Source organism: Anabrus simplex, chromosome 7 (genome assembly GCF_040414725.1).
Source record: "Anabrus simplex isolate iqAnaSimp1 chromosome 7, ASM4041472v1, whole genome shotgun sequence".
Lineage (NCBI taxonomy): Eukaryota > Metazoa > Arthropoda > Insecta > Orthoptera > Tettigoniidae > Anabrus > Anabrus simplex.
In genome coordinates, this window is record NC_090271.1 from 129,655,905 (window position 1) to 129,683,342 (window position 27,438).

At 37.9% G+C, this 27,438-nt stretch overlaps 1 protein-coding gene across 6 annotated transcripts in view; it reads right to left on the reverse strand.

The window, feature by feature from the left end:
- Nucleotides 1–27,438, reverse strand: part of LOC136877349 (uncharacterized) — a 264,500-nt gene that overhangs the window by 226,860 nt on the left and 10,202 nt on the right. For 5 of the 6 annotated variants that reach the window (XM_067151317.2, XM_067151316.2, XM_067151315.2 and 2 more), the window contains exon 2: nt 10,057–10,330. In XM_067151317.2, the coding sequence (XP_067007418.2) occupies nt 10,057–10,290 (234 nt within the window). In that variant the 5' untranslated portion in view covers nt 10,291–10,330. Of the gene's footprint in view, nt 1–10,056; nt 10,331–24,685; nt 24,818–27,438 lie in introns of all 6 variants that reach the window. The other variant, XM_067151313.2, reaches the window with a different exon arrangement.

The following is a 27,438-nucleotide window of genomic DNA, read 5'->3' on the forward strand; positions in this document are numbered from 1 at the left end:
TCAATACTCCATTTTTATTTAAATTTAATTTCAACTGTTGTCTTAATTTAACAACTTCTAATTAAGGATAGCCTCTCACCTTAAATTTAATTTCAATTTAGTTTTATTTATTTTATTTAGAAAGCACATTGTTTATATATACATATATGATTGATTTATAGACCACCTAGTGGCCATGACTTAAGGCGTCAAGTCTTTATGGCCTGAGACCATGTTTAGCCAGTTTGAGTCCGTTGGTGAAACAAATTTTCACATCAAAAAGTTGGCTGGCAGGGTACGAAAAAGAGGTAGTATACAATTTCTAATTGCTAGATCGCACGCCAGAAGTCTGGGTTCAACTTCAACCTCTCCGCAGTGCTAATATGGAGTGAGGATATGATGCTGCCGATGGTGATTCGTCCATCAGATGGGAACATTTAGCCTTGAGAATACGTCTTGGTGCTATTCAACAGGAGTAGCTTATGTGTCGACACCAGGTTTCACCCTCTCTCTACCTAATTATAATCCACCCACACACAGATGTGCAGGTCGTCCATGGATGCCAACTAGAAAGACCTGCACCAGGTATCACCGGAGCCTACACAACATACATCTATCAACTGAACTAATGCAATGAAGAATAAATTAAGCAAAACATGTCTGCTTGAATAAATAAAGTAAGACTTAAATAGTGTACTGATAATAAGATATGTATTTGGACTTGGAACACTGAGGAATTGTTCATGTGTTGATTTTGTATGTTCATGTGTTCATTTTTTTTTTAATGTCTCCAGTAGGTAAAGATATCTAGAATTATTTGGTTGTGACACTACTTCAAAATTATGTACTTATTGTGAAAAATTTTATTTGGTCTTAAGAACGACATTAAAGGCAAGACGAAACATTTGTGGGACACGTTCCAGATCGGGTAGGATGCTTCCAGAAGTTTCCGGTTGCATCAGTTTGGAAATTTCTCGATGCTACACAGGGTACTTTATCAGCATTATTTTCTGGGCCCTCATTAGCTATAATAACACTGCGATAGGTTTTTTTTTGTCCAACCCTTGTCCCGTTTCTCTACGGGGTCGGGTATGAGGTGAGATGAATTTGTCGTGGCGGTTTTTTTTATGACCGGATGCCCTTCCTGACGTCAACCTCATCAGAGGAGTTAATGGGAGATGAAATGAATGACGTGATATATGATAGTAGGGAGAGGGTGAAACCCGGTGCCGGCACATAGCCTACTCCTGTCGAATAGCACCAAGGGGTCTGCTCAAGGCTTAACGTCTCCATCCGACGGACGAATCACCATCAACAGCGTCATATGCCCTCACTCCATATGAGCACTGCGGAGAGGTTTGGAATTTAATCCAGGCTTTTGGCACGCAATCTAGTGATTAGAAATTGTATACCACCACCTCCCCTACCCTGCCGGCCAACATTCTGATGGTGAAAATTTTTTCGACCAATGGGACTCGAACCGGCTAACCTCGGTGTTAGACCGTTTTAGACTTCAGCGCCTTAACGATCATGGCCACCAGGCGGGCTAATAACACTGCGATAGGTGAATGCGAGAAATGCAGGGAGCTCATTGGTTGTTTCACGATTTCACTATTTCCGGTAGAGGAGCACTTGGCAAAGTGCCAAGTTCTTCCAGGCCGTCTTGTAATTCCGACCGGCGACGGGATAAGTTCTCTCCTCCAGGTGACGGATCTCTTGACACCCCTCCGATAAGGTAAGCGCTTGGCTATTTCATTTTTCGGCTAGTAATCTTCAAATGTAGTGTTCAGTTTAATTTCTCTTTATCGCCGGAGCTTACCTGCCTTTCCCTCAGTCACCAAATCTAAAATGAAAATGACTTAGCCTTTGCGGCAAGTCGCATCATGTTTGTTAAAAGGCAGTTCCCTTTTCTTTTGTTTTCTTAAATTGTGTTAAAATGTAAAATGTTTAACTCCCCTTTTGGTCGTAAGTGTAAATCATGTGTTTTCCCCTTTCGGGCTGTCTCCTGTAGATCTGCTTCATCTTAGGATATTCCCTGTTAGGTCGGGCACCTTTTTCAGAAGTGTTTTTGTTAAAGGCCGCCTCCTAAATGTGCTCTGTTCTAAGATTATAATTCAAATGTTGAGTTTTCTCTTCTTTCCGTGTATATGCTTTCTTACAGTGTAATGTGACTTAAATATTGCGCCATGAAACTTGAACATTCTGCGAGATGTTCCTTCCTAAAGTAATGTAAAGTAGCGTCACTGAATTTGTACATTCTGGGTAATTTTTCGTTATTATTGTTATAATCATTTTGTGATTTAATAGTGTAATTTTGTTTGATCACATTTGCGTGTTATTTCCACCTAAATTATTAAGTAAATTGTATTTTGAAGTTTGAATCACCATTGATTTCACTTCATCAGCACGGCCAATACCTTTCACCGCCTGAGTATGGTCCTAGCCGCTTTCCACTATCCTTTCCTTAGCTGTCATGTTGGTTAACCTGATCGTTACTGTTGGTTGTTTTCTTGTGCAAACGTGAGTTTGTTTTCAATATCCCTGAATGCATATAAACATCTTTAGTCTGCCTTTATTATTATTATTATTATTATTATTATTATTATTATTATTATTATTATTATTATTATTATCATCATCATCATGTATCATTTCGGTCATTTGTGTTTCTGTATTGATAATAGTACTGATTACTGCTGTGTAATTATGTACAGTATATATGTATGAGCAGTGTTGAATTTCTAAACGAAAGTTAAAAGGTACTTTTTGAGGGACCTGTTACAAACATACCATCTCATATTTAGATGGATGGAGTCTTGTTCATGAACAGACAAGATTTTCTTCTGAAGATGCGGAGCAAAGTTCTCTGCAAAATGTAAAGAATTTCAATCTTGTTTTCTGACATGGCAAAAGCCCAAAAAGCTTATTATCATGTATACAATTTCATGTTCACTCTTTTCTTCGCATTCACCACTACACAATTCTCTAGGCCTATCCCAATCAATCATCCTCAGACTTTATATTTACTGAGAATGAAAGATATTGTATAATCTTAAAATTCATTTAGATTTCATAAACCAAACTACACACTTTAACTTAACCTCTTTAACACTGAAAGAGAGTAAATAAAATCTTTTCAAAGTAAAATGTATTTCACTTCCTTCTCAAAATGTACTGAAATACATGATCAGATATGACTACTATAAATCCATAATTTGAAGGTAGGGGCACTGAAATGTCCTACTGTAATTTTAATGCTACTCCAGGGCCCTGTTTCATAAAACTAGCTAATAATATTACCTAAAAATATTAGAACTCATAAAAATATTAGTTAACCAAATTCTGTTTCATAAAGATTTACACATGAATAATAAAATATCTTCACTCATAATATTAGTTTGTTAGTCAGCTGATACAAATGAAGGTTAGAATCTGTCTGTTGCATATGTTCTTAGTTTGTGTTTGTTCCTAGCAGTAGGCTAGTGCTTAACTACAATCGGCTATTAATCCACATGTTCGATAGGTTCACTTGATATTTTCATTGTTCTGACTGATACATACTAGAATGGATAAAGGAAGTGAACATAATACGAGAGAAGAGTTTCTTTGCGGAAAGTGATCAAGTTAAAGGGTCAACTATTCGCAGCCTTTTGCACACTATAACCATCCTTGTTCTTTTTACTTTTTAATTTTATGTGCTCCTCTTAAAAATCTCTGTTGAAATGGACTAGCAAAATCTTGGTTTACTACCCCTTGTGGGTGAGGGTGGTAGAATAACACCCACGGTATCCCCTTCCTGTTGTAATAAACAACTAAAAGGGTCCCCAGGGGCTCTCAGCTTGAGAGCGTGGGTTGGCGACCACAGGGCTCTGAGCTGAGTCCTGACATTGCTTCCACTTACTTGTGCCAGGCTCCTCACTTTCATCTATCCTATCTGACCTCCCTTGTTCAACTTTTGTTCTTTTCCGACCCTGACAGTATTAGGTTGCAAGGTTTAGAGTGTCTTTAATTTTCACGCCCTTCGTGGTCCTTCTGATTTTTTTTGGCCGATATCTTCATTTTTCGAAGACCCCTTCCATTTTTCTATCTGATTAGGCTAGTGTTATATAGAGGATGAGTGCCTAGAACAATAATCACCACCAACAACTTCGTTTACTGGTGGTATAAGACAAGATTTTAAGGATAGCAGGAGTCTCCGAGAGGAACTGCAGTAGGGAAACACAATGATACTGTGTATCACTACCAGCCCATGGAGTGCAATGTTAAGTTGCTGTTTTCAGGTTATGCTTCATTCCTTGCAGTGGAACATGTCACCGGTGTTTGGACAGACAATGGAGAAGCAATCAAAATCCTCATGTATTTTTTTTTTTAATTTGCAAATGTGAAGAAACAAAAGACTTGATGAACAATTGAGAAAAGTTTTGAAATTGATTTTCTTAAGTTGTATTTAAAAAATTTCATTCAAGGATATGGACATCGACCTTAGTGTTGGAAGAATCTTGACGGAGATAATATTTTCAACATTATGAAGAAAAGTTAAATTTTGTGTAAAACTGTGTTTGAAACGATTTTGTATTTTTAACAGGTTAGGTAACTTGTGAATCATACTATAGTTGCACGTGTGGCTTTGGTAAGGAATTTTGAGATGTTTCCTGTGTCAACATAAAGAAAGATCTATAAAAGCACTCTGATAGGTCAGAATAACATCTGCTATTGGTGAATGTAAGAAATGCAAGGATACTCCCATGCCCGAATTAGTTATCTTCTGAATGCCCCATTTCCGGTTTCTGGGCCCATCCGTGAGAGCGGACCTAGCTAGACGTCTTTCGCTTTTAAGCAGCTTAGCGAGTGGACTCCGACCTCACGGTAAGCGCTGTAATCCTTGATTTTATTTCAGTCTTTTCTCATTTAACGTAACTTTCTGTGGCAATGTAAAATTTTGCTTTGCGTACCGGAGTTTCTCCCTAGACTTTCACATTCACCAATTTTGGGTTTTCTGAATGACTGTGCCTCGGCAGACAGTCATAGCATCTTGTTTTCGGAGGCAATTTTCTTTTCTTGTTCTGAAATTTATAACCTATGTAAATTGTAATTAACGTAAATTTAACTGCTTTTGAGTTCGCCTCCTGTAATCCGGCCTCAACTTCTGTGTTAGAGTTTTGTACATCCTACTATGTGAAGTGCTTGAGTATTTAATTGTACGTCAGTATGTTTTTCAGTTCAGTATTCTTAAGTTTTATTTTCTACGTCATTTGTTGTCCTTTATTTTTCTATTTGTGGTTGTACCTTATTTGTCAACAGATGGCGCGATGCGCAGGTCGCCTACGGGAGTCAAATCAAAAGACCTGCACCTAGCAAGCCGAACATATCCTCGGACACTCCTGGCACTAAATGCCATACACCATTTCATTTCATGTCAATAGATTATTTCAAGGGTGTTTGCTGTATGCCTCTCTTTCCCCACGACGCTATACGTTCCCATGGCCTCGTTAGGGTTCCTTCTACGTTTCCACATCTTTCTGTAGTTGTCGTTTGGTTGACCTGTAAGTTAATGTTTTTGCGTCTCGTACATGGAATTAATTGGGTTTTAATTTAATATTTTTCTAATTTCATATATTTCTATTTTCATTATTTCTTTATTATTATGATGATGATGTGTAAGCTCATCAAGTGCTACAGAACATTCCATTACCAATCCCATCAAGCAAATATTCAAAAGTTCTGTAATCTAACTTAAATCTCTCATTGTATTCATATGTTTGTTACATACCAGCACAGGCTGTTTTTGGTCTAAAATTTATTAAACAGTGAATACTTACACTCACTCCACATCATTATTTGAATCAGAGCCAACCATTTCACTGATTGTCACGATTTTATGCAAAATATTAAAATACTCACTCACTTTGGTTTCACTAATAATATGGATTATGAGTGAAAATACACTCTCGGAAATAATCCCAATAATGAGTAAATTTTATTAGTCATACAATCAATCAATCAATACTGATCTGCATTTAGGGCAGTCGCCCAGGTGGCTGATTCCCTATCTGTAGTTTTCCTAGCATGTTAACTTATACTTCAAAACATGTGATATAATTCCTTAAACTTTGTATTTCAGTTTAAAATAAGGTTGAGTCTCACCTTAGCTATAAGCTGTTTAAAAAATTTCAGGAGGAGGGGAATGCTTCAGAAGCAGCCTAAAGCATGAAAATCGATGTATCAATCTTCTTGTTGGTTCTACAAGAAAGTAGCTCATGGCTTTTTTTTTTTTTCTATACCTTTTTAAGATACAGCCAAAAATAAGGGAAACATCAGTGACAACCACATGAAAGGTTAAGTCCATGAGCCGATAGCTAACTATTTAGGCTGTAAAGAGAGTTGTTATGGAGATTGTTCCGCAAAGTTTTAAAGGCTTTGTACATCTGTTTGTATTTTTTGAAAATTAACCTGATAACTGGAAGGAAGATATCATATCAAGATCAGTAATAATACAAAAAATATTAAAGTGCAAAGGGCCAAAGAGAGAAAGTGAGTGAGTATGTCATGACAAGCTGCTGACAGGGAGAGAGAAGGCCACTTATGCACCTCAGAATCTGGGGAACAATATGACGAGCGAACAAAAATATAATCATGTTCACGCTAATTAAATGCCCTGTCAACGACTGGTACGAGAACCAAGCAAGCAAGGAACCATAACCCTAACCTTTCCATCTCTCTCCAGAAAGACCCCTGTGGGTGAGGGTGGTAGAATAACACCCACGGTATAATCTGCCTGTTGGACAAGGTGACTAAAAGGGGCCCCAAGGACTAACTTGAGAGGATGTGTTGGTGGCCACAGACACCTTAGCTGAGTCCTGGCACTGTTTCCAATTACATGTGCCAGGGTCTTCACTTTCATCTATCCTATCCAACCTCTTCTGGTCAACTCGTTTCCAAACCCAACAAGGTTTACAAAGCCTCAGGAGTCTTTCAATTTTATGCTCTTCGTGGTCCTTGTCTTCCTTTAGCAGATATATTCATTTTTTGAAGTGTCTCACCCCTTCCAATTTTTCCCTCTGATTAGTGTTAAGAGAGGATGGTTGCCCAGTTTTACTTCCTCTTAAACAATAATCTCAATCACCACCACTCTCTCCACAAAGTATCCTTTCATCCTTTAAAGAGAGCTGCTGTTCTGCTGCTGCCGCCGCCGCCGTACAGTGGGTAATTTCTAGCATCCAGCCGGCCAAAAATAATATTTTCAACCCTTGTCTTTGGTTCGCATTTTCTGTGAGTCGTGTTTATAAGACTCTTGGGTACAGTAATTAAGTATTGAAAAGTCGCGCTGTCTAATTACCTAATCTCACCGAAAGCCTAAAGTGGCTCTCCTCCGTTAGGGCATCATATTCTGGCGAAGCGAGTGCGCAGTTATTATTATGTGAGGCTCAGTAAAGACGTCAGAACTAAATATTTCTTTAGATTGCAATGTGATTATATTAAATGAAGGTATGCATTTTATATAGTATGTAGCATTTTCTGAAAATTACTATATTGTTGTCCGCAATATGCACTTAAAATTCAGGCACACGGTGTCCAAGCGCTATCTAATTATACAAATTTGACCTGACTTTCAAAATGGATTGCCTTTGATTTCCGCAATGAAAGTCTTTTGGATGAGTTATCTATACTTCAATATATAGAAAACTGTGACTTTTTGCTGCGACCAGGCGCGACCATGAGAGTAATTAATTTTTTTCAGAAGCCATGTACTCTGTAACCCGGAGGTCGGTTTTCGAGCTGTTGAGGAACAGCGGGGAATATAAGCGGAACGATGATATTGCGAATGTTGTAATTGAACATTTAGGTTTTGAGGATTGTTCTGAGGATATATACAAGTCAATAATGAAATCTGCCAGTAGTTTGTGTGCTAAAATTCAATCACGCTGGACAAAATATATTAGAAAAAGGGACAAATTGCTGAAGTACAATAAAAGTTGGTTTGAGCAGAGAATGAGCCTTGCAGAGGGACGTGCATCACAACATTGTCAGGATGAGCCTGCCAGTACTATAGTTCATTCCATGTTAAGAAAACAGTATTGTTCTTATGACAACAGGGTTGCCATATCGAACAGCTCCGCTCAACGACATCATGGGAAAACGGCAGCATATAAATTTGTGAAATTCAATATCTAAGTTCAAGACAAAAGGCTGAAGAAACTAAGCTACAAATTACTTTTATGAACTAAAGGAGATGTGGGGTTTACAGGGGCCACTTTTGGTTTGTACAGAATCAGAGGTAAACTACGGCACATAAGAAACCTCAGCACTGAAATATAAGGCAAACTGCGAGAGAAAATAGACAAATAATTTTATGGGCTCGATGGGCGGGGGATGTATTTAATTGCATTTAATAAATTGATCCAGACAATAAAAGCTAGAAAACAGACGCAATAAATAAATACTCCAGATGACTAAAAAAAGATCACAGTATTTATGTAAAAGAAATAAATCACACACGTAGGCTTATCACACAACTCTCACTCAATACAATACATTTACGCACTGATTTAAAGCCTAAAATGCACACGAAATAAATAAATACTGTTTCGCTACAGAAGTTCAGGGAGGAAACTCGTCTAATGGTTGATATCCGAAGCAAAGTGCTGGCAATACCAATGACGGAAACGGCTAGAAGATTCTTCAGAGAGGCTTCCACTTATGAAGATATTACTGGAGTAAAATTTAATAAACCATCTACGTGCCATCGTAGAAACTCTTTCGTGCAGGTATGCCATTGATAGAGTGACATTTGGCATGTACGCGAAGGAAAATATACAACTGTACTTACAAAAATACAAATCGTACTACAAGCCTATAACTTTGCACAAACTCCTGGTTCATGGAGAGGAGGTCATTAGGCACTGTAGTATACCTATTGGACAACTCTACGAGGAAGCCCAGAAGACCAGGAATAAAGATAATAGGAAACCTTCCAAAAAGACACAAATACTGAGCTTTTCCATGGGCTGCTTATATCATCGGACCCTTATATTACCAGCTTAGGGAAATCAAGGAGGAGGAAGTTGATTCCGCTTTCACGAGAAGTGCTCAACTTACTGTCTGAGCCTCCTGTATCTGGAAGGAGATAATGACAGTGACAATAGCGATTCTGATGTAACTGCATCTAATGAATAAATTGTTTGGCAATTACATGTATTCCTGTATCTCTTTTTAAACATTCTAAACAGCATGTCCCACTATTAACATCTATTTAATTTCTTAAAGCTATGACGAAAAATGATTGAAATTACAAAGATTACTAATGCTTCCTTCCCTCTTCCTTGTTTATCCCTTCCAATCTTCCCATCCCCCCCGCAAGGCCTCTGTTCAGCATAGCAGGTAAGGATGCCTGGGAGAGGTATTGGTCATCCTCCCCAGTTGTATCCCCCAACCCAGAGTCTGAAGCTCCAGGACACTGCCCTTGATGCGGTACAGGTGGGATGCCTCGTTGATTTCGAGGGAAAAACCAACCCTGGAGGCTAAACATATTAAGAAAGAAAGAAAGAAAGAAAGAAAGAAAGGTTACTAATTCTATTCCTGGCGTAGTAATTTGTTCTTTGTACTTGATTGACCACACACTTAATTATCCCCAATATTAGCAGTCACATATTAAGTTTTATGTAAATCGGTCCATTAGTTTCCGAGATACGATTTTTGGCCGGCTAGATTCCTGAAATTACGCACTGTGCGCCGCAGCTTTTTCTACACCTGTAGGGTTGCGCATGTGGATTTGGGCTTGTTTTGCAGCCGGATATCCTTCCTAACGCCAACCCTATGTGGAGGGGTGTAATTACTATTGCGAGTTTCTGTGGTGGTTGGTAGTGTGGTGTGTTGTCTGAATATGAAGAGGAGTGTGTTGGGACAAACACAAACGGCCAGTCCCCGAGCCAGAAGAATTAATCACACACGATTAAAATCCTTGACCCGGTCAGGAATCGAAACCTGGACCCTCCAAATGGAAGGCCTCAATGCTGACTGCTCAGCGAAAGGGTCAGACTAAAGAGAAAAAAATAGTTAAATGATGTAATAAATAATTACCTTGCTGTCTTCAACATTAGGAAGGGATGAATTTCTCATATGCTTGGCAGCATATCTCGACAAACTTTCACGGAGATTCTTAGGTGCAACGCCTTCCTTATTTTCAGAAAAGGGTATGGTAAAGGCCATGGGCTGTGGTTTTGGTGATTCAGGTGGCAGAATTTGCTTGGAATCCACTTCATCGCTGGGCTCTAGTGCAACAGAGCACAGTGTGTCTGGATGTATGGTATCCATGAATAATCTTCATTAACATCAACTGAACATTTAGCTTATTCTGCAAAAAGAAAAAAGAAAGATTACATAATTGTATTATACAAAAAGTAGGTAGGCCTATATGAAAAAAGTTTACGACAAATTTATTGAGTAAAGTTGAGCACAGCACATAAACCAGCAATACCAAAATGCAATACTTATTTTCCGAAACAGTATATAATTTTTACAAACTCAACATGGAGAAACATATTAATTAACCAAACTAGAGACCAAGGAATTTGTATTAAACTTCTTTTTTTTTTTTTTTTTTTGCTAGTTGCTTTACGTCGCACCGACACAGATAGGTCTTATGGCGACGACGGGATGGGGAAGGCCTAGGAGTTGGAAGGAAGCGGCTGTGGCCTTAATTAAGGTACAGCCCCAGCATTTGCCTGGTGTGAAAATGGGAAACCACGGAAAACCATCTTCAGGGCTCCGAACCCACGATCTCCTGGATGCAAGCTCACAGCCGCGCTATTCAACTTCTGATGGTGGTCCACAATAGAGAAATGGGAAAGTTAGTATCCACCTTTTCAATACAATATATTACGTGAAGGTTTACATTTAAAACATCACGTTTATTTACATTTGGTACCGGTTTCGACAATGTTTGATGTCATCATCAGCCAGGACAACTATACAAAGATATATTACATTAATCATGACTTCTACAGTAATATTACATTAATAGTGTTGAATATAAACATGAATATAATTAAAAAGTATATACATATATAAGCTGACAGTCAGTGCAATAAAAGATTGTTTTTTATAAGGTGTACACCTTAGTATTTTAGTTAAAAAAAGAGAAAGTAATGAACGTGAAGTATAATAATCAGCTTTTAGTGACATATTTGTCTGTTGAACAGTAGGGTTATATTTATGAAGGCTTTGTAGCCATGTTTAACATTATAAAAGAATTAAACACATGCTTAGTTATGAATGTTTCTACATAAAAGTATGTACAGTAAAATCTAGAAAGTATTTGAATGTGGCTTGAGCTTGGACTTAATAGATTGGATGTCACAGCACGTTGGTGTTGACATATAAGGATGTCCGTTGGTAGATTCTATGTATAAGTTTTTTGTACTCTAATTTTGTATGTTTATATCATATTAGTGGATAGAGCATTTTGGATTAAGTGCAGTTCTGTTGCCATGCTGTTATCAGACTCCCAATGGAATATCTTCCAAGAGAAAGTCTACAGTAAATTATCCATTTTGCTAGCTCAGAAACAGTCCACCCTAAACAACAAGTTCCAAACCCTTCTTAGCAAATCCTCCACAACCAACAAATTACCCAAGAACCCGACCAGCCCGAATACTGCTAGCCACTCTCCTACCGAATTCTATCCCCCATTCATTAATCTTTCTAATGCAACATTCGACGACGAAGAGATCGCTATTCTGTCTAAAGGCCCAAAACACAATTGGCCTAATTATAATCCATCAAATGTTGCTAAAAAAACTAATAATAGAAACAGAAATGGCGATCAAAAAGATGCCTCACTACATACAGGACGAGCTCAGACACGAAGCCAATAAACAAATTAAGAAAACCTTTATATCACCTACTCCGAACATAACCAAATCACAACTTGAAAACAGGACAAAGATCATTCAACTCAAAAATAAAATAAAAAATACTCATACCATCGTTACGAAGGCAGATAAAGGAAATACTACTGTAATAATGGACCAAATAGAATATGTATCCAAAACAAAAAAATTTTTCACAGATAGCACTTTTACAATAATCAATAAAGATCCAACTCAAGCTATTCAACAGCAGCTAAAACAGACTCTGAAAAATACATCCTTTCTCCTAACGGACAGCGAAAAAAGCAAACTTATAAACATGAACCCAGGATTACCTACCGTAAAAGCTCAGCCTAAAATACATAAAACTGACGTCCCCATACGGCCTATTGTAAACTATAGACCTAGTCCCCTGTATAAAACAGCACAATTCATTCAGCAATTCCTTAAAAAACATTACACTTTTCAGTCAAAAAAATCTGTAAAGAACACAATATAACTTATCAAACAGCTAGACGACTTTGCACTTCAACCTTATCATTCTTTACACTCATTTGACATCACTAACATGTATCAAGTATCAAACCAGAAAAACTCTTGCATATTATTCCTAAAAACTTACGCACCTCCAGTCAACTTAGCCAACTCGAAATTTCTGACTTCGTGTCTATTTTGAAGCTTTTAATCAGTAATAATTACTTCACATTTGATAAAACAATATACGAGCAGGACGGACTAGCCATGGGCTCACCTGCATCCGGCATCCTAGCAGAAATGTACCTAGATTTCTTAGAATACACAAAAATAGACAGTAACGTAACCTTTAACAACATACATCTCTAGGTATGTCGATGACTTATTCATCATAATGGACCAATGTTCCATAGACGCAGTTACTACTTTAGCACACTTAAACACTATCGATGCAGACATTCAATTTACATTAGAGTCCGAAGTCAACTAGACCATTAATTTCCTAGATCTTACTATCACTAGGCTCCCCTCTTCCTTCAAATATAAAATTTACAGAAAACCTACGCATACTGCTACAACAATAAAACATGACTCCATTCAACCCCTTAATCATAGTTTGTATAGTTGTCCTGGCTGATGATGACATCAAACATTGTCGAAACCGGTACCAAATGTAAATAAACGTGATGTTTTAAATGTAAACCTTCACGTAATATATTGTATTGAAAAGGTGGATATTAACTTTCCAATTTCTCTATTGTGAATCTTGATTCAATACGGAACCTGAAGAATGAAATTCTTAATGTTAAATCTGACGGTGGTCTCAATTTCAAATTTATAATCTTAAGTATCTCATAGTGTTGACACTCCACTCAAAAAGGATTATAAAGTCTTTAAATTTACATATCATAGCATCATCTTTCAATGGCACTCGTCCAAAAAATTATCTGTACAATGATCTGTTTTCAGACCAAATTTACTGTACAGGAGTGAAAGCTGGGTGGACTCAGAATGCCTTATTCATAAATTGGAAGTTACATACATGAAAGTAGTGAGAATAATTACTAGTATAAAAAGGTGGGAACAATGACAGAATGGTACTAGGAGTGAGGAGATACAGGCTAAGTTAGGAATTAACTGAACGAATGAAAGTGTCTCATGGAAAGCTCAAACACGAGTGAACTTGTGATTAACTGTAATTAGTAATTTAATAAATTTGGTGGACAATGAAACACGCTACCTCTCTGTGTAGTAATTTTAGTGTTTAAGGACCCTGATAACCCACAAGAGCTTAAAGAAAGGTTATTGAAATAAAAATTTTCCTTGACACCTCGTTACCAAGCTCGATAGCTGCAGTCGCGTAAGAGAGAAAGTAAGTGAGTATGTCATGACAAGCTGCTGACAGGGAGAGTGAAGACCACTTATGCGTCTCAGAATCTGGGGAACAATATGACTTATTCGGGAGATAGTATGTTTGAACCACACTGTTGGCAACCCTGAAGATGGTTTTCCGTGTTTTCACATTTTGACACCAGGCAATAATTAAAGTCACAGCTGCTTCCTTCCCACTCCTAGCACTTTCCTGTCGCATCGTCGCCATAAGACCTATCTGTGTCGGTGCAACGTAAAGCAACTTGTAAGGAAAAAAACACCTCGTTAATATATTATCCTCCAGAGTAATATTAACTTTATAAAGTCACCAAATTTTAGCCCAATATTCCTTCATATGCAACGAGTGAGTGTGTTTTTGTTGCATTGACTACGTAGTGTATGTCGGTGAGTCTTCCTCGAAACACCATGTATGAGTAATCTTTCCGATTTCATTTGTCGTGTAGATTTGGTGATCCTATTTCTTTCAGATCTTTTTCTGTCTATTTACACCAAGTTGACATTGTACTCCGGTTCTTTAAAAACGTGTGGATTTTGTGAGTTAGTCGTAGTCTATTCTTTCTAAGTACCTCATAAATAGGATTCTTTACATATGCATTGTGTCTGTGATATAAAATATATTTCTGCATTAGGCTTTGAATATGTACTCCATCTTTGGTCCTTGGTCCTATAATTTTACTCATTATTTTATGTTATTTCACTTCTATTTGCCCTTTTAGTGTTTTATGCTGGAGGATAAGTGTTTCAGACGTGTAGAGAGCTTCAGTTTTAATTACTGTTTTATAGTGTCAGATTTTGCAGTTCCAGGAGATATCTTTTGTTGTATATATTTTTGTTAACTGAAAAGCAGTCTCCATTTCCTGAATTCTTGATTCAATAGATTTCTTTTCACTACAATTTGCTGTAATTCATTCACTTATATATTCGAGTTCTTTCAGTAGAGATATCTTCTTGATGCCAGTATGGTATTATTTATTATTTAGTGTATGGCATACAAATACATTATTACAAATGAACAACAATAACCAATGAACAAAACTACAAATACCTAGATCTTGTATGTACTCAATACATTTTGGGGTTGCCGTCAAGAAGTCTTCATATGGCCCTCCATATGCTCTGTCGCGGTGCACCACAGTCGCATAGCGGTGAGGAGAGCATTCACCATTTAAAAAGTGAATCCCCACATCTTCCGTGTCCCGTCCTGAGTCGGTTGAGCATTGACCATACCTTGCGAGGTTGATCAAACCCTGGAACTGTCTTATCGATGCATGGCATTTTCAGGCATGTAGCTGGAGCATTTTGCATCCATTCTTCCCTCCAGGAATCGGTGATGTTGAACCTGATGTGATTGATCTCGGCTGCAAGAGGTGGATGTCTTGAACGAAGTCGTTTGATTTTGAGGTCTGAGATATCAGAGTGTACCGGTAGTCCAGGGTTTGCTAGGATCTTGTTGTATTCTCTGATCAAAGCTACTTTGCTTCGCAGGTTAGGGGGTGGTATGTAACTTAGAACTGGCAGCCAGATGGTGGGAGTAGACCTGATTGTTCCTGTAATAATGTGCATAGTACTATTTAGTTGGACATCAGCTTTGTTAGTATGGGCGCTGTTCAACCATACTGGTGCGCAGTACTCTGCCGCAGAATATACCAAGCTCAACGCAGACGTCCGCAGAGTTGTGGCGAATGATCCCCACGTGGTTCCACAAAGCTTTTGTACGATGATGTTTCTTGTTCTCAGTTTCGCAGCAGTTTTTGTGAGATGTGATTTAAACGACAGGGTCCTGTCTAGAGTGACTCCCAGATATGTTGGTTCCTTATTGTGGGTAAGTTGTGTACCATCAAAGTAGACTTCCAAGGTCCTATTGGATTGTCTGTTGTTGAGATGGAAGCAAGTCACCTCTGTTTTTAATACATTAGGTCGAAGCCTCCATTTACGAAAATACTCTGCAAACACAGACAAATCAGATGTTAGAGTTTCTTCCATGGGTTTGAAGTGAGTGTGCCTAGTTGCAATGGCCCAATCATCAGCACATCCAATTTTTTTTTGCTGACAGTTTCTGGCATATCAGCAATGTAAAGGCTAAAAAGCAGTGGGGCTAGAACAGAACCTTCAGGGAGACCATTTTGGAGGAATTTCTGGCTACTGGTTTTGTTTCCCATAATAACTTGAAATCCTGTTTCCAATCATGTTATAATAAGCTTCGTAATTTGTTGGCATGGAATGATCTTCATCAGCTTGTAGAGTAGGCCTTGCCGCCAGACGGTATCATAGGCTGCTGATAAATCAATGAAAGCCACAGATGTTTTCATCTTCTTCTGAAAGCCTGCTTCAATATGTGACGTGAGTGCCAAAACTTGATCTGCGCAACTTCGGTTGGGACAAAAGCCAGCTTGTTCTACAGGGATCGCCGAAAGTATTGTTTGGCCAATCCTATTAATCAGTACTCGTTCCAAGAGTTTATATATAACGCTAAGTAATGCAATTGGACGGTAGCTTTGCACAAGATCTGCACGTTTTCCTGGTTTAAGGAGAGCAATTATCTTGGCACGTTTAAGCTCTTGAGGTATATTTCCTGTTTTTAGCATTGAGGTGAAGAATTTTGCTAGCCATGTCCTCATATATTTTCCAGATTTGATGAGAAACTCGGGGAGTATGCCATCAAAGCCAGGAGCTTTACCGGGTTTTATATCCTTTATTGCAGTTGCAACCTCTTTGGGGGTGATGTCGTGTGAATATTCTGTCGTAGAGCCAGCTCTAGCTTTTAGTTTTTTTAGTTCCTGTTTAATATTGGTTGTAGTCGCATGATGATTTATTCCTTTAGAAGTTTTGATATCTGAGATAAGTTTCATTTTTTCAAATGAAATTCGCAATCCAATTTTCGCTACCTGTTCTTGTAATAGTTCAAGTTACTTTCTATGCCTTTTGGTTTTGGTCCCAGTCTATGTGATGGTGCATCTGATTTTCTCTATTCTCTGACTTTTTCAAGCACACAATTGAACGATGACAGGGATAATCCATCCCCTTGACATATTCCTGTGTTTATACGAAATTCTGGGCTCAGTTCTCCCATAAATTTTACCTCGGATTTGGTCTCCACGAATGACTCTTTGATGATGTTTGTCGTCTTCTGATCTAGTCCAAAATCTGCTAGAACTTTAAAAAGGAATTCTCGGTCTACACTGTCATATGGCTTTTTGAAATCTACAAATGTGACAACAAAACTTTTGTTTAATGAATTACAAAAATATTACAAGTAATGAACTTGTTCCCGTTTTGAATTCACCTTGGTATTCTCCAATTTGTGTGTCAAGCTGAGGTTCTGGGTGGCTTAACCAAATACAGTAGAGACAATATGCGACACTCTGCGAGATATCGAGGGACAGCGATTAGAGCTCTGTCTAGCGAAGTGACCTGGAGTTAATGATTCTTTCATAAGAGTACGTGTATTTGTTTGTGAAGTTTTTGGCGATATTTGTGTGTTTGCAGTAAGCTGACGTAAGTAAATAGTAGCGTGTGTTATTCCTTTACATCTCTTCTCAACGTGAGTGGAAAGATATGCGCTGTGTTTGGCTGCAATAACTATGAAGTGCAGAAGGATTCGCAGTCTTACTTCCGTTTCCCTCGTGACAAGAAAATGTAAGTAAATATTGTGTTTGCATCCATATTCTTCAAGTGACACGAGATTTCTACAGTACTTCCTAAATGTCTGACCTGCATGACCCATATTTTAACTGGCTTAAAATATAATAAGCTTATCTTATTGTATAGTGAAGCAGTTAACCTTCAATATCGATGTGTCGTCGTAGGTGCAATCTGTGGGTTTTGATTTAATTCAGGAAAATGCATTGTGCATATGTGTGTGGCTGCTTGTGTTCCAAGTTACCCCGTTTGGAATGCCATAATGCATAGTCAAGCACTGTAGAAAATATGGATGACTTAAGAAATGGACATATTTTGTTGAAACAAAATGATTGCTTTATCCTAATGTAATGGCAAGTATTGCTTATAGGGAAATTTTGAATGTTTGAGGCTAAATTTATAAATTTTCTTTCTATTAGTAGGCTTCAAGTTAAGGGGAAAATTGTCCAGCTCTTAAATGTTAATTCATTGAATCATGTGTGTAAGGAATTTGCCAATATTTTTATTGACGAGTGTCTTAATGTGATGATACAATTTTTTTAAATGAGAAAACAAAAGACAAATCTAGCCGTAAAAGTTCAGGCAGGAATGCTAAGGCGTAATGCATAAATGAAAGACCAAGCCCTTTCACAGCAGTCCATTTCACAGCTTGATTATATGCCTAATTTCAGTCTTTAAATAATAACCTGTTGAACAGTTCTTCATTAGTTTATCCAGAATTGCTTTACCAACTTTGAAGTTAATATCTTAATGACACTTTCTTTCTAGATGTAATTTATTTATCCATTTCCGTATATGCTTTTCCATTGATATTTGAATTTGGCGCAAATTTCCAAGTCACGCCACTAGGAGCACCACTTGCAAATTGGCTCCCATTTTAACAAGGCTAAATCCGGAAGTGTCGCGTATTGTCTCTACTGTATTTGGTTTAACCCATTAGTGCTCAGAGGCAACTTTAGTTGCCAAATATTTTAAAATATTGTAAACTGTACCTTTTAAATTTAAATGGAAAACAACAATGGGCAATCAAGGAATGAACATACTCCCACAAAAATATAAGTAAATTATAAGTTATTATCAGTAAATCAATTTAGCTAAAAATATAAGCTTTTGAAAGATTACTAAATGCATAGGAATTGCTTTCATATATCCATCTCATTATATGCGAGCGTTACTATGTTTTAAATCTGAATGGCAACTTAAGTTGCGAATGAGCACTAGCATAAGCAAAATATTTGTTTCCCTCTTTACAGGGCTGATAACTTTTCTCAGTGGATGATAATATAAATTCTTTCGAGGACACTTATGGCCCAGGAGCAATACAGTCAGTACGTATAATTCCTTCATATGAAACTGTAAATGCCGACACCGATGAAGATAGTACAATTTACGAACTTCATCATATAGATCCGTATTGATATGGTTAAAACTAAGAAACAATGTCAGGTGATGTGTATTGATTGGATAGTGATGTGTATTGATTGGGTGGACCAAAACCTAACATTGTTTCTTAGTTTTAGAGATGAAGATTCAGATTTATATGACGTCGCAGAAGGTGCCTAACATCTGCCTGGCAGAATTCTACGAGCCAAGGCTATTGTTGAATTTGATGATCCCGAAAATGATGATCATGATGATGTTGAGGGGATGGAGTTGGAGGTAGAGGGAAGACCACCGACATCGAAACGTTTCAAAAAACCTGTGAAAAAGGTTAAGCCATCATCAAGTTCTTGGGAGGTAACAAGAAAAATGGACTACAATTTGCTTAAATGTGAGAATCCCTACGAACCTTCAACAATGCACATACACACATACATTATCATTATAGACTGTTATACTTTTCAGCGTTCATTCTGCAAGCCTCTGTGAATTTACTAAACGTTGCCACAATCCTCGATTTGCAACTAGTGTTGTGGCCTCATTTAGTTCTATACCTCTTATCTTTAAATCGTTAGAAACTGAGTCTAACCATCGTCGTCTTGGTCTACCTCTACTTCTCTTACCCTCCATAACAGAGTCCATTATTCTCCTAGATAACCTATCCTCCTCCATTCGCCTCACATGACCCCACCACCGAAGCCGGTTTATGCGTACAGCTTCATCCATAGAGTTCATTCCTAAATGAGCCTTTATCTCCTCATTCCGAGTACCTTCTTGCCATTGTTCCCACCTGTATGTACCAGCAATCATTCTTGCTACTTTCATGTCTGTTACTTCTAACTTATGAATAAGATATCCTGAATTCACCCAGCTTTTGCTCCCGTAAAGCAAAGTTGGTCTGAAAACAGACCGATGTAAAGATAGTTTCGTCTAGGAGCTGACTTCCTTCTTACAGAATACTGTTGATTGCAACTGCGAGCTCACTGCATTAGCTTTACGACACCTTCATTCAATCTCACTTACTATATTACCATCCTGGGAGAACACGCAACCTAAATACTTGAAATTATCGACCTTGTATTTTCTGAAAAATAGCCTGATGTCGCCATTACAAGTATTCCAGTATTTCTTCACAAATGAACTAATAGATCTTATAGTAACACAGACTAACCTATATGCAGGACAGAATGGACCCCATAGTTTAAATGTCACTTTTGACAAACTGTCCACTGTGATTGGTATCATGCTGCTGTCTCGATACCATCAACTGCCTAACAAGAGGATGTATTGGCAGGATGATCCAGACTGCAATGTGAAGATAGATAGTGATGCTATTCGAAGACGCAGGTTTGAAGAAATTCTCAAGTACCTCCATCTGAATGACAACACTCATACAAACGAAGACAGATTTTATAAAGTGCGACTTGTATTTGACCATATCTATGAAACTTTTAAAGTTATGCCATATGGGATTGATCTTTATGTGGATGAAGGTATAATTCCGTGTTATGGACGACATGGAGCCAAACAATTCACCTGGGGTAAAGCTATACGTTTCGGATTCAAATTGTGGGTTTTGGCCAGTCCATAAGGATACATCATCCATGCTAAACCTTACTGTAGGCCTCACACAAGTTTAACAAATACTGGACTGGATCAAGGTGAGGATGTGGTTATAGGACTGATTATGTTCCTCAAGAGACAAAACTGTATTTTGACTATGTTTACTTCTGTCCGGCTACTGGAAGAGCTGTGTAATCGAAACCTAGGTGGAACAGGAACCCTAAGAGAAAACAGAGTAAGCAGAGAAATGAACTTACCATCAAATGTTCAATTTCAGAAATGTGAAAGAGGAAAATGTGTGGCAGTAAGTAATGGACAACTGACAGCAGCAAGATGGAATGAGAATGCCCTTGTTACAGTACTGTAAAACTGTGATGGTAGACAACCAAAGAGGAGTGCCCAGGGGTTCAGTAGGAAGGAAAGAAGGAAAATAATCATAGAGATGATTAAATATGATTGCACGATACAATGCCTATATGGGAGGAACAGATATGAATGATCAATTCACTGCTCAGTACAGAACAAAAGTCAGAATTAAGAAATGGCGGTGGTGGTGCCTCTTTGCCTGGGTTGTTGACGCTTGCTGTGTACAGGGATGGTTGCTGTATCAACAACTGGGACACAAGATTCCGAGTATTCAGTTCAGAAGACAAGAGGTATTGCAACTTCTGGCTAACCATGGAACCCCAAAATTGAGACCCTGGACCTTCATCTCCATCATTTCAGACAGCACTGAATGCTGTAAGGAAAGATCAAAAAGATCATATTGTAGTGAAGGGGGAATCTAAGTTTCGTAGGTGTAAACTATGCCAAAATCGCACAATGTACTTGTGTGCCAAGTGTTAAGTGCCACTTCATCCAGATTGCTTTCTCTATTTTCATAAATTCTGACTGTCAAGGATAATTGAAATACGTGTTTCAGTTTAGTTTTCATTGATTCCTGTACGGCATTCAATAATTTGATTTTGTTCACAGAAATTTAACTACTCATAGCTTCCTTTTTATTGATTTCAGAAGTTTTGTTAATAACCTATATTGCATTGCTTTACACTGATTCAAGCTAAAATATGTTTTTTATTATAGTAACATTTTACATAAATAAAACATATATACAAAGTTATGGAAATTCATTTTCCATTTATTTATTCAACTGATAACTCTAATGCTCAGTGGCAACTTTAGTTGCCATAAAATTTCTCAGTGTACCAATGTCAAATTTTTCAAAAATGATTTTCTTGATAATACATTAATCATTACAATTATCAACTACAATCAACTAAAAAATAAAAATAAAATAATTCTGAGCACTAATGGTTTAAGAGAGCTATGGATAGAATTGTGTTATTGAAAGTAATTAAATTCCTTGATGATTGTTTGGGTCTGCTTTGCTTCCTTTATTGTGTAATGTATGTGTGATAGCTTTCTTCCAATGTCTACTTAATATCCAACCTCTTCTGGTCAACTCTTGTTTCCAAACCCAACGAGATTTATGAAGCCTCAAGAGTATTTCATTTTCATGCTCTTCGTGACCCCTGTCTTCCTTTAGTGGATATATTCATTTTTTGAAGTCATTATAATTAACATTATTTTTCTATACCGCAAATCTCACGTCAAATTTGTAGTCAGCCTGATGAACTAGTAGGAGTTCTGCACGCTGTTTTTTTTTGCGTCAGATTGTTTGTGTGCCAGGTCTGCCATTTAATCCTTTGCTTTCTCATGTGTTGTCGTGAAGGGATGAAGGCCACTGCAAGCTCAATCGCATCCCTGTGCTGAGATGGCAGTGCGTCATTCATTTACACGTTACGGATACGGCATTGTCAATATTATAGGCCCTAACACAAGAGATCAGTACAGTACTTCAAAATAGGAATAAAAAGTGCAGCCAATATGCAAGTAAATACGGTATATTTCTAGGGGCGGGTTGGTGGGTCCCTGGCATTTGTAATGAACAATAAATACGAAGTATGATTTGTATCATTTAGGCCTACCTCTTGTAGTTATGCAGTGGTAATGCGGTGACCTAGAAGGGTGAAGTAATGGATACAAATAACAAATTTGAAAATGATAGCGCTTTCTAAAATAACCTCCATACAGCATTATCCTACAACACTTTTAAGATATCAAATAAGAAATGCAATCAAAGTAAAAGTTATAAAACTACAGTAACTGCAAAATTCCATTGGAAAATTCCATTGGAATCTAAAGAAATCAGTTACACAGTAAACTGAATGGCATCCATACATCCTCGTAGGACGAAGGTGTAGTACTCTGTAACCATACAGAAGTACGATCCCCGATGTTAGGTTAGGAAATGTTTGTGAATGACAATCTCCCGATGTTAGGTTAGGAAATTTTCGTAAATAAATTGTAATATAAATTGGTTAATCTCATGTGAATTTGTTTAATTAAGATGTAAGAACATAGTGTTATAAGAAGGATTTGTAATTAGGGAATACTGAATTTGCACAGGGCCTATCCTTAGATTTGTATAACTTTTAATTTGGGTAAGAGTCTGTACACACAGCCTAGCAGTGAAGATTATGCAACAAGGAAAACGGTGACTATATTGGTATAGATGGTTGAAGTCGGTTGAAAGTGTTGCAACAAGAGGTTTAGAAACCCAGGGTACAGCCGGGAAGTGTATGCTGAAGAATGTAATTCATCAATGTGAATGAATGTGCAAGATCACTATTTGCGGATTGGCAGCTCGGTAACCAATCTGGAAGCTCCAAGTTTGAACGAGCTTGCGTTGACCAAGCGACGCTTGAAGATGTTTCAGTTGGAGCATTGCTTCCAGTGGACTTTTGCAGACATGACAACCACATGGAGCAAGCCTATATATACACGTGCGTGTGTGCAATGAGGTTATTACTGTTACTGTTCCTGCCCATTATAGTCACTGTTGATGACAATTATCATTACGAAGTCTTTGCTGTACGAGTTCTTTACAATTGCATTACTGTACCATAAAGGAGCCATGAGAAATGCATTACTCGGTAATTACAAGTTCCCGGTGAGCAGTCGGTGGAAGGCTCTACCCGGTGTTCTTTTGTAAGTAAGAGACTGAATTATTCCTCTCCACGGAAATGCACACTGGGGGTAGTGTTTTATAGGTGTAATTTGGAGATAATGTATTGATGTGCACAGAACTGACTGTTGCTAGAAGAAATTGTAGGCCAAGTATTCAGCACCACAAGCATATATATACATGTGTGCGTGTGTGCAACAGGTTTTTTATTATTACTGCTCATGACCATTGCGGTTGCTGTTCATGACGATTACCATTACAAAGTCTCCGCTGTACGAATTCTTTACGGTTGCATTACTGTACCATTAGAGGGTTTTTTTGCTAGAGGCTTTACGTCGCATTGAGTCAGATAGGTCTTATGGCGACGATGGGATTGGAAAGGCCCAGGAGTGGGAAGGAAGCGGCCATGGCCTTAATTAAGGTACATCCCCAGCATTTGCCTGGTGTGAAAATGGGGAAACCACGGAAAACCACCTTCAGGGCTGCCGACAGTGGGATTCGAACATTACAGAGTCATGACGAGTGCATTACTCGTTAATTACAAGTTCCCGGTGAACAGTCAGTGGAAGACTCTACATAGTGTTCTTCTGCAAGTCAAACTCTGAATTGTAGTGTTTTATAGGCGTAATCTGGAGATAATGTGTTGTTGTGCACTTAACTGACTGTTGCTAGAAGAAATTGTAGGCCAAGTGTTCAGCGCTTGGTTGTTCTTTGATTGATTTGATGTGGCAATTGTCTTGTATTTAGTCCACAGAAGTTTTTTTTTTTTTTTTTTTTTTTTTTTTTTTTTTTTTTTTTAAGTGGTGAAGTTGTTTGATTTAACAAGAGTAGAGTGAGGTGACTGGGTTTGTTTTAACATACAGTTATAACCCGGGATAAATAGATTTATGTAAGGTTCAGAATGGACAGTCGTCTTATCTGTAGGATACCAATAATTAAAAACATAGCCCAGAACAATGTAGAGATTTTTCCTTTCTTTGTAAATTGCAGATGTTTGTGGACGTTTAATTTCGTAAGAGGCAAAACAAGTTTGTCTCATTATGTGATGATAATTGTTGGTGTTTGTTTTGTTTTAATTTTGTTTTAGGAGTAAATTCATGTAGTGAAACTTGTGGTAAATATTTTATTGGTAGAATAAGGAAAAACCTTGCATACTACCCAAATTTATTTTCAGGGTTAAATAATAGCAGGTACGGTAATGAAGCAAGTTGGAGCCTCGTCAGCGTGATGACCGTCGCCTGGGGAGAAGGAGTTCTATCATGCTTTACAGCGTCAATTATTCATGTAAATCTTTTGCAGGTGGTGCCCAATTTTGTTATATTTATTTCAAGTTAATATTTTTTATTTTATTTTATTTTATTACCCAGATGTAGTGTTCAAATTTTGCCAAGCATTGGCAATATCTTCAGTAGTTGATGAGTCCCACTCTAGTTAGAGTTGATGATGATGATGATGCTTGTTGTTTAAAGGGGCCTAACATTTAGGTCATCAGCACCTAATGGTACAAAATGAAAAAAAAATGTAATAACAATTTAAAATTTCAAAATTCATCCACTGATGTAAAATAATAATTTATTAACTTAACCATTGTGGTTTAATTTTTATAATGATCTGTACTAACTACAATCTCTACTCCAATATATATATACCTTTGATAATTAAAAGTCAGTCTTGGCAATACTTAAAGAGTTGTTTAATTACTTTTTTCATCACCTCATACACCGTACATGTTTCAAGGACCTTACTGTCCTCTTCCTCAGTGTTTTTTATTTCTCACTACCATTATCTCTTGGACCTCTTTTAATATTACACATCAAACACCAAAGTTCTAAACATCTTTTAATAGAAATCGAATGTGTGTCATAATAAAATATATCCTAAATGTCATATAAGATATTCTACTCTACACTATTCTATTTACAATTAGGACAGGGAGCTTTGGTTGTGGTTGCTCTATTCTTTCATCCGGTCTTCTTAGCAATAAGCTCAATGGTACTTTTCTTCCCTGCTATCTGAATTCCACTCCGCACAGCTTTCCACCAGGCACCTCAGTCATTAGTAAAACCCTCCCAGTGACTAAGATCAATGTCGGTCTAAGTCTCTCTTGCATAACTCTTTGAAGCAAAGAATATGGTCTGCTGACTTGGCCTTACATTTCACTTAACTCACCATATAATAAGGCCCTTAACATACGCTCAGAGTCCTCACACCTGACATGACACAGCTACCTAAGTTGTAGGGATGGGACAAATGGTTACTTTCCAGTATCATGTTCCTGTGTATCCGTTACACTGTAGTATTAGGTTGGAGTATTAGGATATAAAAGTAACATCATACAAGTTGCAGGTCAACTTTTGGAAGGAACGTCCCTTATACTTGTTGTCTCTTGTAGCCCGTAACCGCAACTTAGTAAGTACTTATAAACAGCAATACTATATCTTCATCTCGCTTTCTTCTAACCAACTGTCCCTTTCGCCAGCTCGTCACTCACATTCTTAACTATTCCTAGAAAAATATTTGCAATGACTCAATTACATTCCGAGAACCAATACTCCGAAACCTTCATTTAGGTAGTTATGTGCATTCATAGATGTCCAAGGATCTGTAGTCAAAACAAACACTAGGACCAGACTATAAAATATGTTGATGAATGAGTGTCATATACACTTCAGATGCCGCCGGAATGGTTCTTGAGGAAATAGCCCTATCAGGCAAGACATAAGCAGATTTTAACCCAGTACTTTTTTGCTATTTGTTATTTTTACGTCACAACGACACAGACCAATGTTACGATGACGATGAGATAGGATAGGACAGAACTAGGACGGAAGCAACCGCGGCCTTAAGTGAGGAACAGTCCCAGCATTTGCTTGATGTGACAATGGGAAACCACCGAAAACCATCTTGAGAACTGCCGACAGTGGGGTTCGAATCCACTATCTCTCGAATACAAGCTAACAGCTACATAACACAAACCGTGTAGCCAACTCGCTCTGTAAAGCCAGCATAAAAGGCTCCAGAACCGTCTTTCGTCATATACAGAAGTTGTGGATATGTGGTAAACTAGGCCTACAGTGTTAGTGGTTTGTCTAGCATCTTTCTGTTTTTCCTCTGTATATCACTCCTCTTATGTACTGGTAAGAATTACGATAGCAGCTTTTGCTGCACTGCCTCATAGGTTGCAGTCGATGACGAAATTTTAGGACGCACAGATTCACGTGATGAGACTTGCGATAGCTTTTCAGGGCCTGATATTTGAGTACCGTGTACATTATCAGAACTACTGTATATGAACTGGTAAAATTAAAAATATTATTATTATTATTATTATTATTATGCTTCCGTGCCTCAGGTGGCAGCGCGCCGGCCTCTAACCGCTGGGTTCCGTGGTTCAAATCCCTGTCACTCCATGAGAGATCTGTGCTGGACAAAGCGGAGGCGGGACAGGTTTTTCTCCGGGTACTCCGGTTGTCCGTGTCATATTTCATTCCAGTAACAGTCTCCAATATCATTTCATTTGATCTGTCATTCATTAATCTTTGCCCCAGAGGGGTGCGACAGGCTTCGGCAGCCGGCACAATTCCTATCCTCGCCGCTAGATGGGGGCTTCATTCATTCCATTCCTGACCCTGTCGAATGACTGGAAACAGGCTGTGAGTTTTCATTTTCATGATAATATTATTATTATTATTATTATTATTATTATTATTATTATTATTATTATTGGGTACCTTATTTCAACGCGTTTCTAGAAACAATTTTTCTGTAATTGAGTTTTTGTCCACATAAATCGTATCGGATGTAATACCATCCACTCACTCATTGTCCAGTACACGGAGTGAAACTTGAGATGCAAGGTGGGAAGACCATGCATAACTGTTTTGAGGAACTACGCTACTGTATGCATTGCCACCAGTAACCCTTATACAAAACACTTAGAATAACTAAAGAATATCTGTAACCGACCAGCAAGTAACAGGATAGGAACATCAGTACTGCCTCTAAACTGTTACAAAGGTATCGCTCGCGCCTGCGCAGAGTGCGCGCTTAAAGCGAGCTGCTATGCTTCCTAATTTCCATTAGCCAATCAGAAACTCCCTACCCTTCCCTTGGTTG